Here is a 10,458-nt window from a genome sequence, read left to right on the forward strand (position 1 = left end):
CTTTGGGCTCCCTTCCGCCATCTTGCAGAGCAGGGAATCCTGGGGTTCGTAGTCCTGCCACAGCTGCCACTCCCCCAGGAAGGAAACACACCAGATCGAAATATATCCTAACCCTAACTCTAAACCGGCCGCTTTGGATGGGGGGATAAAAGGGATGGAAATGGCTTCAATCTTTTCTTTTTTCCTTTCCTCCCGCCTCAGTTTCCCCGTTGTAAAGGAAAACCAACATGGACCAAGCTGTGGAGGAAGACGCCGATCCGCCCCTGAGCCCGCCTCTCAGCCAAGGGACGTTTGAGCAGATGTGGACGTGCGAAATGGTCGACCCGTTTTGGGTGAGTGGTGACGTTCATCCTCGGCCACTTTGGTGGACTTCAATTCCCAGAATTCCCCGGTCTGAAGTCCACCCCGAGTTTGAAAAACACGGATTGATCCCATCCCTTGGTTCTCCTGAGTTGACTCCAGAAGCCGGCCCAAACGCTAACTCCACTGGGTTACAAGGTGGCTTGTCTAGCCCCCTCCCCCGAACGTGTGTCGACTTAAGCCATGATTTGTGGCTTCTTGGGCACTGAAATGCCAGGAACTGTGGCCGGCTTGTCAAAAATCCGCAGTTGGGGAAACCGTAGCCTAAAGCCGACAGGTGAAGTTCATTTTATAACATCTGGGAGGGGGCCATATACCCATCAGGCTAATTATAATATATTGATATGTTTTTTTTAGGAATTGAAGTCGATGGACTCCACCCAGCAAGCCACCATCCCCTACCTCAACTCCACGGATCAAACCAACTTTGGCTTGTCGGCTCCGCCAGTCTCGGCCGGCTCTCCGTTGGGTGCTCTGGCTGAAGGCTATCCAGGGGGAGAAGGCTTCCCCACCCTGGCCTTAACCGACTTCTCGGGGGACCCCCAGTTCCTCCCCTTAGCCCCCCCAGATTATGGGGCTGGGGAGAGCTGCCCGATCCCCCCCACGGAAGATTATCCGGGACAATTCGGCTTCAATCTGGAGTTCGAGCAGTCGGGCACCGCCAAGTCGGTCACTTACACCGTACGAAGTGGGACCAGGTTATGAGTTCAATTTGGGGGGGCGGGGGTCTTTCCTTTCCCACCCTCCCCCCCCCCAAAAAATCAGGGGGTCCTCTCGTCTCGATCGGGGACCAGGGTTAGGTCAAAAAAAGTCAAAACGGCGGCCGCCGTCGTGTCGATCCACTCCCTGCCCCTTAGGGACGGGTGAGGTCAACGGAACCTAGATTCCGCCTCTCCTGCCTGGCAATCCCTGTTTGCCACCGATCCTGGTTTGCTTTAAAAAAAAGCACAGGGTGGGCTCTCCGGGGTGTGCGTGCGTGGGGAGGGGGGGGGGCTGTCTTCAGATCTGATTTTTGTAAAAAAAAACAAAACAAAAATTGGGAGGTTTGGAAGCGCCTCGCTTCTTCGGAAGCGGGGTTCCGAGTGCGAAATCTGCCCCCTGCCGGGCGCTGCCGTGGTGCTGCAAGTGGATAGAAGGGACTGGCGGGCAAAGGTAGTCCCTGACTTACGACGGGTCGTTTCGAGTTCCAGTGACTGCTGCCTGTCTCCCCCTGCCCCCCTCAGATGCAACTGACAGGCATCTGAGAATAATAATAATAATAATAATAATAATAATAATAATAATAATAATAATAATAATAATAATAATAATGATGATGATAATAATAATAATAGAGTTCGAAGGGACCTTGGAGGTCATCTAATCCAACCCCCTGCTCAGGCAGGAAACCCTATACCATTTCAGAATAATAATAATAATAATAATAATAATAATAATAATAATAATAATAATAATAATAATAATAATGATGATGATGATGATGATGATGATAATAATAATAATAGAGTTCGAAGGGACCTTGGAGGTCATCTAATCCAACCCCCTGCTCAGGCAGGAAACCCTATACCATTTCAGAATAATAATAATAATAATAATAATAATAATAATAATAATAATAATAATAATAATAGGAAGGGACTTTGGAGGTCATCTAGTCCAACCCCCTGCTCAGGCAGGAAACCCTATACCATTTCAGAATAATAATGATAATAATAATAAAGTTGGAAGGGTCCTTGGAGGTCATCTAGTCCAACCTCCTGCTCAGGCAGGAAATGCTACACCATTTGAGACAAATGGCTGTCCAGTCTCTTCTTCAAAACCTCCAGTGTTTAAAACTTCTGGAGGTGGGTTGTTCCACTGGTTAATTGTTCTAATTGATTAATTGCTGTGTCCCACAATGACACAACCCCAACGTCAAACAACATTTTTGTTGAAAATGACCCTTCGCTTCCAATTCCCAGCAAAACAACAAACAAAAAACCACGCTGCCCAAGGAGAGTAATGGATTTGCTTAATGACCAGGTCGGTTGCTTCGCAACGGCCGCAAAATGGGTTCTTGCAGTCCTGATAAGCTACTTATCGATGTCCCGACTTAACGACTGTCGGGGTCAAGGACGGTTGTAAGTCAGGGACTGATTTGGGATTGGGAGGATAAGAATCTGGAGCACCGGGGCCCTTGCCTTTCAGCCTCTTGTGAGCCACACACCCATTTCAAGTAGTCCTCGCTTTACGACCGTTTGTTTCCAAGTTACAACGGGGCTGAAAACAGGCTGTTAGTACCGTTTTTCGCCCTTAGCGACCATTGCAGCCTCCCCGCGGTCAAAATTCAGACGCTTGGCAAACTGATTCGTACTTATGACGGTCGCAGCATCCAGTGTGCGTGTGTGTGTGTGTGTGTGACGTGGTCTCCTTTTGCAACCTTCTGAAAAGCAAACTCAAGGGGAAAAGCCAGATTCGCTTAACGACCGGGTTAATCACTTAGTGTCCACAGCGACTCGCTTAAAAATGTAGTGAGGAAGGTCGTAAAGCGGGGCATCCCTGACCTCACTTCTGTCTCGCTTAGTAGCGGAAATTGGGGGTGCGATCGCGGGCGTACGTTTGAGGACTGCCTGTACTAACTTCGCAACTGCAGTGATACGGCGAGAAAGGCCGTAAAACGGGGCGAAAGCCAACCACTGTCCTGCTTAACGGCCAAAATGTGCGGCTCCGTCGTAAGTCGAGGACTAGCTGACTTCCGCTGCCCCAAGGAAGCCCCCCTCCCCTTTTTCCTTTCTGAGGCTGTGGGGTGGGAGCTGCTTGTCCGAAGACTAAAGACCCCCCACCCATAAATCATATTTTTTTAAAAAAAATATATATCTGATTTTGCTTTGAGTTAGTCCACACTTTCTAGCTGCTGGGGCCATCCCCAGGAGACCCCCCCCCAATCACGAATACAGGTAGCCCATAACTTACAATTCCTTTAGTGACCGAAGTTACAACGGCATTGAAAAAAGTGACTTAACGACTGTTTTTCACACTTAGCGACCGTCGCGGCAAATCCCCCAGGGATCACGTGATCAAAATTCAGACTCGGGCAAACCGATTCGTCTTTATGACGGCCGCAGGGTCCCCGGGGAGGGGGGGCTCACGTGATTCCCCTTTTGGCGACCTGACCAGGGGAAGCCAGGTTCATTTAACGACCGCGTGGCTCGCTGAACAACTGCCGTGATTCGTTTAACGACGGCGGCAAAAAAAGTCGTAAGATGGGGCCAAAATTGGCAACAAAGGTCTCCCCGAGCAACGTGGCTTCGTTGTGGTCGTAAGCCGAGGACCACCAGTGTCCCCTGAATTGGATTTTAGGCACCTGTAGACCCCCCCCAAAAAAACATGACGACGGGGCGCGTGAAAACGTCCTTGGGGGCATTTTGCAGTGACCGTCGGCAGCAGCGAGAAGCTGGGACAAGGTCTTCCCCTTTCCCCTCTGCTTCCCCCCTCCCCAATTTGTACCCCATAGGATTGCAGCTTTGGGGGGGGCACCCTGTGTACCCGAACCCCCCAATTTTAACTTACCACATAGCTGGCGCCCCAATTTTCGTCACTGTGTCTTCAAGCGTGTTGATCCGCTTCTTAGGGGATCGGTCGCTTTCCTGATTCCTGGATGGGGATGATCACCCCCCCTTTTCCGTTTCCGACCTGCCCCCCCAGTGGCTGGGCTTTGAAGAAGGAGGGGTGGGCTTTGAACAAGGGGGGGTCTCGACGGAGACTCCCCTCTTCCTTCCGTCTCCCTCTGCTCCGCGCACAACGTTGCCCGTCCTGGACATGTCAGGACACGTTTCTCTGCTGAGTTTTGGCAAAGGAGTGTCCCAGATTCCTTTGGGGGGGGGTTCAAGACCACCACCCCATTTCCTGTATGTGGCGAGAGACCACTCCCCGTGCCCAGCAGCCCCCTTGCAGTGAAGGCAGAAGAGGCCAACTGCCAGCCATTGAGTTGGGAGATTTGGGTAAGGGGCTTGCTTGAAATTGGGCAGGGGGTGAAATGGAAATTGTGGTGCCCCCTCCCTCAGTCCCACCAACAATTGGTTGCAGTTCAGGGCAGGCATTTTTTTTGGGGGGGGAGTGAGTTAATATAGGGCAGGGGTCTTCCAACTTGGCCCTTTGATGACTTGTGGACTTCAACTCCCAGAATTCCTCAGCCAGGCAGGTGTATATATATATATATATACTGGTATACTGTATGCACATATATATATAGGTTTTCAAGCAAAGATTGGACAGCCAGTTGTCCAGAATGTTACAGGGTCTTTTGTTGTAGCAGAGGGCTGGACTAGAAGACCTCTAGGGTCCCCTTCCATCCCTCTGGTTTTCTTTCTTTCTTTCTTTCTTTCTTTCTTTCTTTCTTTCTTTCTTTCTTTCCTTTTTCTGTTTTTTCTTCAATCTCCTTTTTCCTCTCTCTCGCTTTCCCTATTCCTTTCTTTTTCTGTTTTTCTTCATTCTCCCTCTCTTGCTTTATACCCCTCCCTTCCTCCCTCCCTTCTTCTTAATATAGGGCAGGAGTCCCTTTTATGACTTATGGACTTCCTCAGCCAGGAATTCTGGGAGTTGAAGTCCACAAGTCATCAAAGAATCCTAATTCCCTCACGCTGGCTGGGGAATTCTGGGAATTGAAGTCCACGAGTCATAAAAGGGCAATAGTTCCCTTACGCTGGCTGGGGAATTCTGGGAATTGAAGTCAACGAGTGATAAAAGGGCCATAGTTCCCTCACGCTGGCTGAGGAATTCTGGGAATTGAAGTCCACAAGTCATCAAAGGGCCAAGTTTGAAGGCCCCTGCTTGTGGACTTCAACTCCCAGAATTCCTCAGCCAGGCATGCTGGCTGAGGAATTCTGGGAGTTGAAATCCACAATTCATACAAGGGCCAAGTTTGAAGACCCCTCCTTGTGAACTTCAGTTCCCAGAATTCCTGAGGCAGGCACACCGGCTGAGGAATTCTGGGAGTTGAGGTCCACAAGTCCTCAAAGGGCCAAGTTTGGAGACCCCTGATAAAGGGGGTTCAAAGATCCATGGAAGGCCCCTTGGGAGGGATGCAGGGAGGTCTATAAATTTAATATATTAATTAATTTAATTTAATACATACGGACAGGCCACGACTTGACCGCCACAATTGAGCCCCAAATCTCGGTTGCTAAGTTAAGGGACGCTTGCCCCGCTTTACGACTTGCCTTGCCACAGTTCTTATGGGAATCACTGCGGGCGTTAAATTAGTAATCCGGGCGTTAAGTGAATCCGGCTTTCCCCCCACTGACTTTGCTTGTCGGAAGGTCGCAAAAGGGGATCAGCTGGCGGCCCCCGGGAGGCCGCGATCATCATAAATACGAGTCATGCTAAGCGTCTAAAGGTTGATCACGTGACCCTGGGACGTCGCAACTGTCATAAATACGAGTCAGTTTCCAACTGTCTGAAATTTGGATCAGGTAACCAACAGTTGTAAGTGTGACAAACTGGTCATAAATCATTTTTTTCAATGCCATTGCAGCGTCAAACGGTCCCTAAACCGGCCGTCGTGAATCTGGGGCTCCGTATTATTGAGTTTCTGGAATTCTTTTTCACTTTTTCTCTCCTCCCCGCTAATCCCGAATTTCTCTGCTCCAGTTCTCTCCGCAACTCAACAAACTGTTTTGCCAAATGAGCAAAACTTGCAAGGTGCTGATTCGGATGTCCAGGGCGCCTCCGCCGGGCTCCGTGGTCCGGGCCATGGCTGTCTACAAGAGATCCGAACACATGTCTGAGGTGGTCAGGCGCTGCCCCCATCATGAGCGGCACCCGGAGCACAACGACGGTGAGGGAAGGGCCTGAGGGGGAAAGGGGGAGGGGGTCCTCTGAGACACGTAGGGTGGGGGCAGGCAGACTGTGATGCACGGCACTCAAAAGCTGGGGAGAGATTGCACTCTGCGCATGCTCGAAGACCTGTCTGTTTGCATGCAAGGGTGCAGAGTGCCCCCAGACCCAATTAACACCCGAGTTCCCTGTTCCGCGATCTTGTCCTCTAGTCCAGGGGTCCCCAAACCCCGGTCCATGGACTGGTACCAGGCCGTGGCATGGCAGCATCTGCTCCGCACAAACAAGCAAAGCCCCATCCGCGGGATGCAGGCAGCACACAAAACCACATACATTCCGGTCCACAGGAAAAAACCTCTCCACGGAACCGGTGGTCCCTAGTGCCCCAAAGTTTGGGAACCTCTGCATCTAGTCCTCAGCTTAACGACCACTGTTCAAAGTTAACCGCAGTGGCTTAGCTGAACGACGGCCGCCATGCACTTAACAATCGTGGCAAAAAAGGTTGTAAAACGAGGCAAAACTCACTGAACGCAGGCCTCACTTAGCTGCAGAGATTTTGGTCTCCATTGTGGCGGTTCGTCCAGGACCAGCGGTAGATGAATTGATTTTTTTTCCGAGGGAGGGGGCTCGTTAATTGGGGAAGGGGGGAACCTCCCTCCTCCAACAGGAAACTCCTGCAGCCGAAACCTAACAGGGAATCTAAACTCCCCCATTTTCTCCCCGCCCCACCCCAATTTCTGATTTTTGCACAGGCGTGATCCCCCCGGATCATCTCATCCGGGTCGAAGGAAACCCCCTGGCCCATTATCACACAGATCAGGGTACCAAGCGGCACAGCGTCCGGGTTCTTTACCAGAAGCCTCAGGTGATTGGGGGGGAACGGTGGGCAAGGGTGAAGAGGTGATTCGGGGTCCATCCCACCCTCCCTGTCTTCTCTTTCTTCATCCGATTGTCTGCTGCCTTCGTTTTCGGCCTGACAGGCAGCTGGGACGGGGGCCCCCATGGATCAAAAGGAAGCATCAACAGAGCAGACCCTCCCCCCAAATGTTTGCCATCCCCTTCCCCCAAATTAGAACATCTGTGTATGTTCAGATGCTGCACCTGGCTTAGTATATTTCTCGGTCCTGCAGGTGGGGATGGCGTGCACCATCATCCTATACAATTACATGTGTAACAGTTCGTGCATGGGCGGTATGAACCGGCGCCCCATCCTGACCGTCCTGACTTTGGAGACCGAACAGTGAGTGACCCTCTTCCTCTCCTCGTCCCCTTCCTGCCCATCTCGGTTGGGTTTCAAATGGGGAAATCGTGTTTAGAACTCAGAACCCGCCCGGCGAACAATGGACGGGATGAAATTTGGGCAGCCAGCTATCCTGTTTGTTTTAAACCACGATCCAGGCCCGATTCTGGGCGTGTTGGGCCACCAAATCGTAGAATCCTAGCTCCGGAGGGGACAGGGGAGGTCATCTAGTCCAACCACCCCTGTCCGGTGTAGGAATTCCCAGGCTGAAATTTCAGGTGTTAAGTGGTGACGGTTGTAAAATAGGTCACGCCGTGACTCCACCCAATTTCATGAGCTTTTATTTTTGCGCGGCGGTTGTTAAAGAGAACGCTGCGTTGATTAAGCGGACCCCCCAGTAAGTAAATATAAGTTTCCAGAAACAACATTGCAAATTGTACTCGTGTGATTGTGAGATGCTGCAAACAATCATGAACGAAGGTCCCAAATGTTGCAGCTACGAATCCAGGTCATAAGTCCGCTTTGGACCGTCACCAAGCGAGGACTTGCTGTGCATTAGAAGCTCAGTTGTGTATTCTACTCAGTAGAAATATCTCTGAAAGGATCATGGGTTGTGTAGTATGGGCTAGAATTTGAACCCGCTGCTTATCGGGAGGCTGTTGCGGAAACGATGATATAACATGGATGAAGTTATCCAAAAAATTCAATTATGCCTTCGAATTAAAACGGTATCCACCGTATCCATGGCAGCGATGGGGTCTCTGACTTGGCAGGTGGGGTAGAACATTTCCCTCCGTCATCCAAAAATGTCCAAGGACTGCTTTTCTCTCCTGGTAGGGGGGAGGTCCTGGGACGTCGATGTTTTGAGGTGCGGGTGTGCGCCTGCCCCGGACGAGACCGACGATCGGAGGAGCTCAGCTTCCAGCAGAAAGGAAAATCCCTGGAAAATACGAAAAAAGGTAAATTTGAAGGATGGAGGAGGAGGATTGGCAGGTAGTGGGGGCGGAGTCAAAGGAGGGATTAGCCCAGAATGCCTACGTAGACACGAACAGAGTGCAAGCTCTTTTGAATTCTGTAGACCCTTATCTAACTCTTAGCAGGCGTCAACCGTTAGATGAGAAGATTCCTGCGCATAGGCTTTCAACAATACAGCAGTTTAGTTAGAACATTCCTGTCCACAGGCTTTCAACAATAGAGCAGTTTAGTTAGAACATTCCTGCGCACAGGCTTTCAGCAATAAAGTGGTTTAATGGAGAAGATTCCTGCGCATGGGCTTTCAGCAATAAAGCTGTTTAATTGAGAAGATTCCCGCACACAAGCTTTCAGCAATAAAGCGGTTTAATTGAGAAGATTCCTGCGCAGAGGCTTTCAGCAATAAAGTGGTTTAATGGAGAAGATTCCTGCGCATGGACTTTCGGCAATAAAGCAGTTTAATTGAGAAGATTCCCGCGCACAGGCTTTCAGCAATACAGCAATTTAATCGAGAAGATTCCTGCACATAGGCTTTCAGCAATAAAGCAGTTTAATGGAGAAGATTCCTGCGCATGGGCTTTCAGCAATAAAGCAGTTTAGTTAGAACATTCCTGTGCACAGGCTTTCAGCAATAAAGCAATTTAATCAAGAAGATTCCCGTGCATAGGCTCTCAGCAATAAAGCGGTTTAATGGAGAAGATTCCCGCACATAGGCTTTCAGCAATAAAGCAGGCTGGGGAATGATCCAAGGAAATACGTACACTGGTTCCCGGGGAAGAATCTCTTTCCGCAGGCCACTGTTAATCTGAGGAACTCCCCGCCACGGGATGTTGCAAAGGTGTTCAGTTTTGATTTATTACATTTATAGCTCTCTTTTTTCCCCCCCTCCCCTTTAATTATCCGTAAGTTGTTTGATCGTGAAAACGAGAGGCGAGTTGTGAAGAGCAGACCCAGTGTTAAATTTGGAGGCTCGGGGGAGAGGGAAACGTCCTTGTGGTCTCCTTTCCTTGTCCGAAAGAGGGTGGGGCTTCAGCTGTGTGGGGGATTTCCCCCCCCTCATCCTTGCCTCTCATTTCTCCAGCTCCTTTGCAAGGCCCGCGTCCTGGCGCCAGCAGCGGCAGGCCGGTGCAAGTCGCGCCAGAAGAAGAGACGCCTGAATCTGAATCGGGGGGTACATCTGAACCCAAGGTTTACACGCTCGTTGTGAGTAGTGCCTTGGGCCTGCCTTGGCGGTTTGGGGAGAGGGTTGGGGGGGTGATCCCTGGCCCTTCGAGAGGTGGACGTTCCAGCTTTGGTGGTGGGGGGTGGCTAAAGGAGTCGGGGCCACAGGAGCAGCTTGAACCCCATGCCGACATCTGGAAGAGTCCATTTTGTTTGCAGATTCGCAACCCCAGACACTATGCGATACTAAAAGAGGTTTTAGAAGGGTTAGAGTGCAGAGACGCCTGCCAGAAGGAGAGCACGGAGGGCTGCAAGTCCGGGAAAAGGTGGGTGACGGACCCCCCCACCCCAAAAACGCCAAAGCTCTCGTTTCACGTTTGTTGCCTCCTGGGTGAATCCCATCTTTGCGGCTTGGCTGGCTGACCCGAGCTCTCTTTTCTCTCCCCCAGCGTCCTGAAGAGCCGGAAACGAGGGGCCAAGTTGACTTCGCCCCCTCCAAAGAAATTCCGGGTGAAGGATGAGAGCCAGGACTCCAATTAATGGGGTGTCACATAACACCCCCCCTCCACACCTCCCAAGTTATTATTATTTTTGTCTTTTTTATGCTTCCTTTTTCCTTCTCTGGCTCCTTTCCTTCTCGGTTTTGACTTCCAAGGTCGCTCCGTTTCCCAATCCGGCATCTTGCAGAGCCCCCGGGTTTTTTTGGGGTCCCCTTCCCCCCAACTGGCTACCACTTGCTCCCCAATCTTAGCTGGGACACCCCCCCCCCGCTCCCAGCCTTCCTCCTCCTTCTCCAGGCCTTGTGGGGGCCCCCACCTGGCTTTTCCAGAGAGAGGGTGTGGGAGAAATTTGGGGGGTCCCCATATTGCAACCCCCCCCCAAAAAGGGATGGTCAGCTTCCCTCATTTCTC

General features: G+C 50.9%; 1 protein-coding gene across 1 annotated transcript; it reads left to right on the forward strand.

Annotated features, from left to right (window-relative positions):
- Positions 1-211: 211 nt before the first annotated feature.
- Positions 212-10,112, forward strand: LOC107299049 (cellular tumor antigen p53-like). The gene is made up of 9 exons (XM_015828416.1): positions 212-332; positions 718-1,041; positions 5,989-6,175; positions 6,927-7,039; positions 7,305-7,414; positions 8,252-8,373; positions 9,468-9,589; positions 9,767-9,873; positions 9,997-10,112. Exons 1-9 carry the CDS (start codon positions 228-230, stop codon positions 10,085-10,087), a joined length of 1,281 nt encoding a protein of 426 aa, XP_015683902.1. The 5' UTR covers positions 212-227; the 3' UTR covers positions 10,088-10,112.
- Positions 10,113-10,458: the final 346 nt, after the last annotated feature.

The sequence above is a fragment of the Protobothrops mucrosquamatus genome, unplaced genomic scaffold (genome assembly GCF_001527695.2).
Source record: "Protobothrops mucrosquamatus isolate PMUCROS unplaced genomic scaffold, P.Mucros_1.0 scaffold4484, whole genome shotgun sequence".
Classification (NCBI taxonomy): Eukaryota; Metazoa; Chordata; class Lepidosauria; order Squamata; family Viperidae; genus Protobothrops; species Protobothrops mucrosquamatus.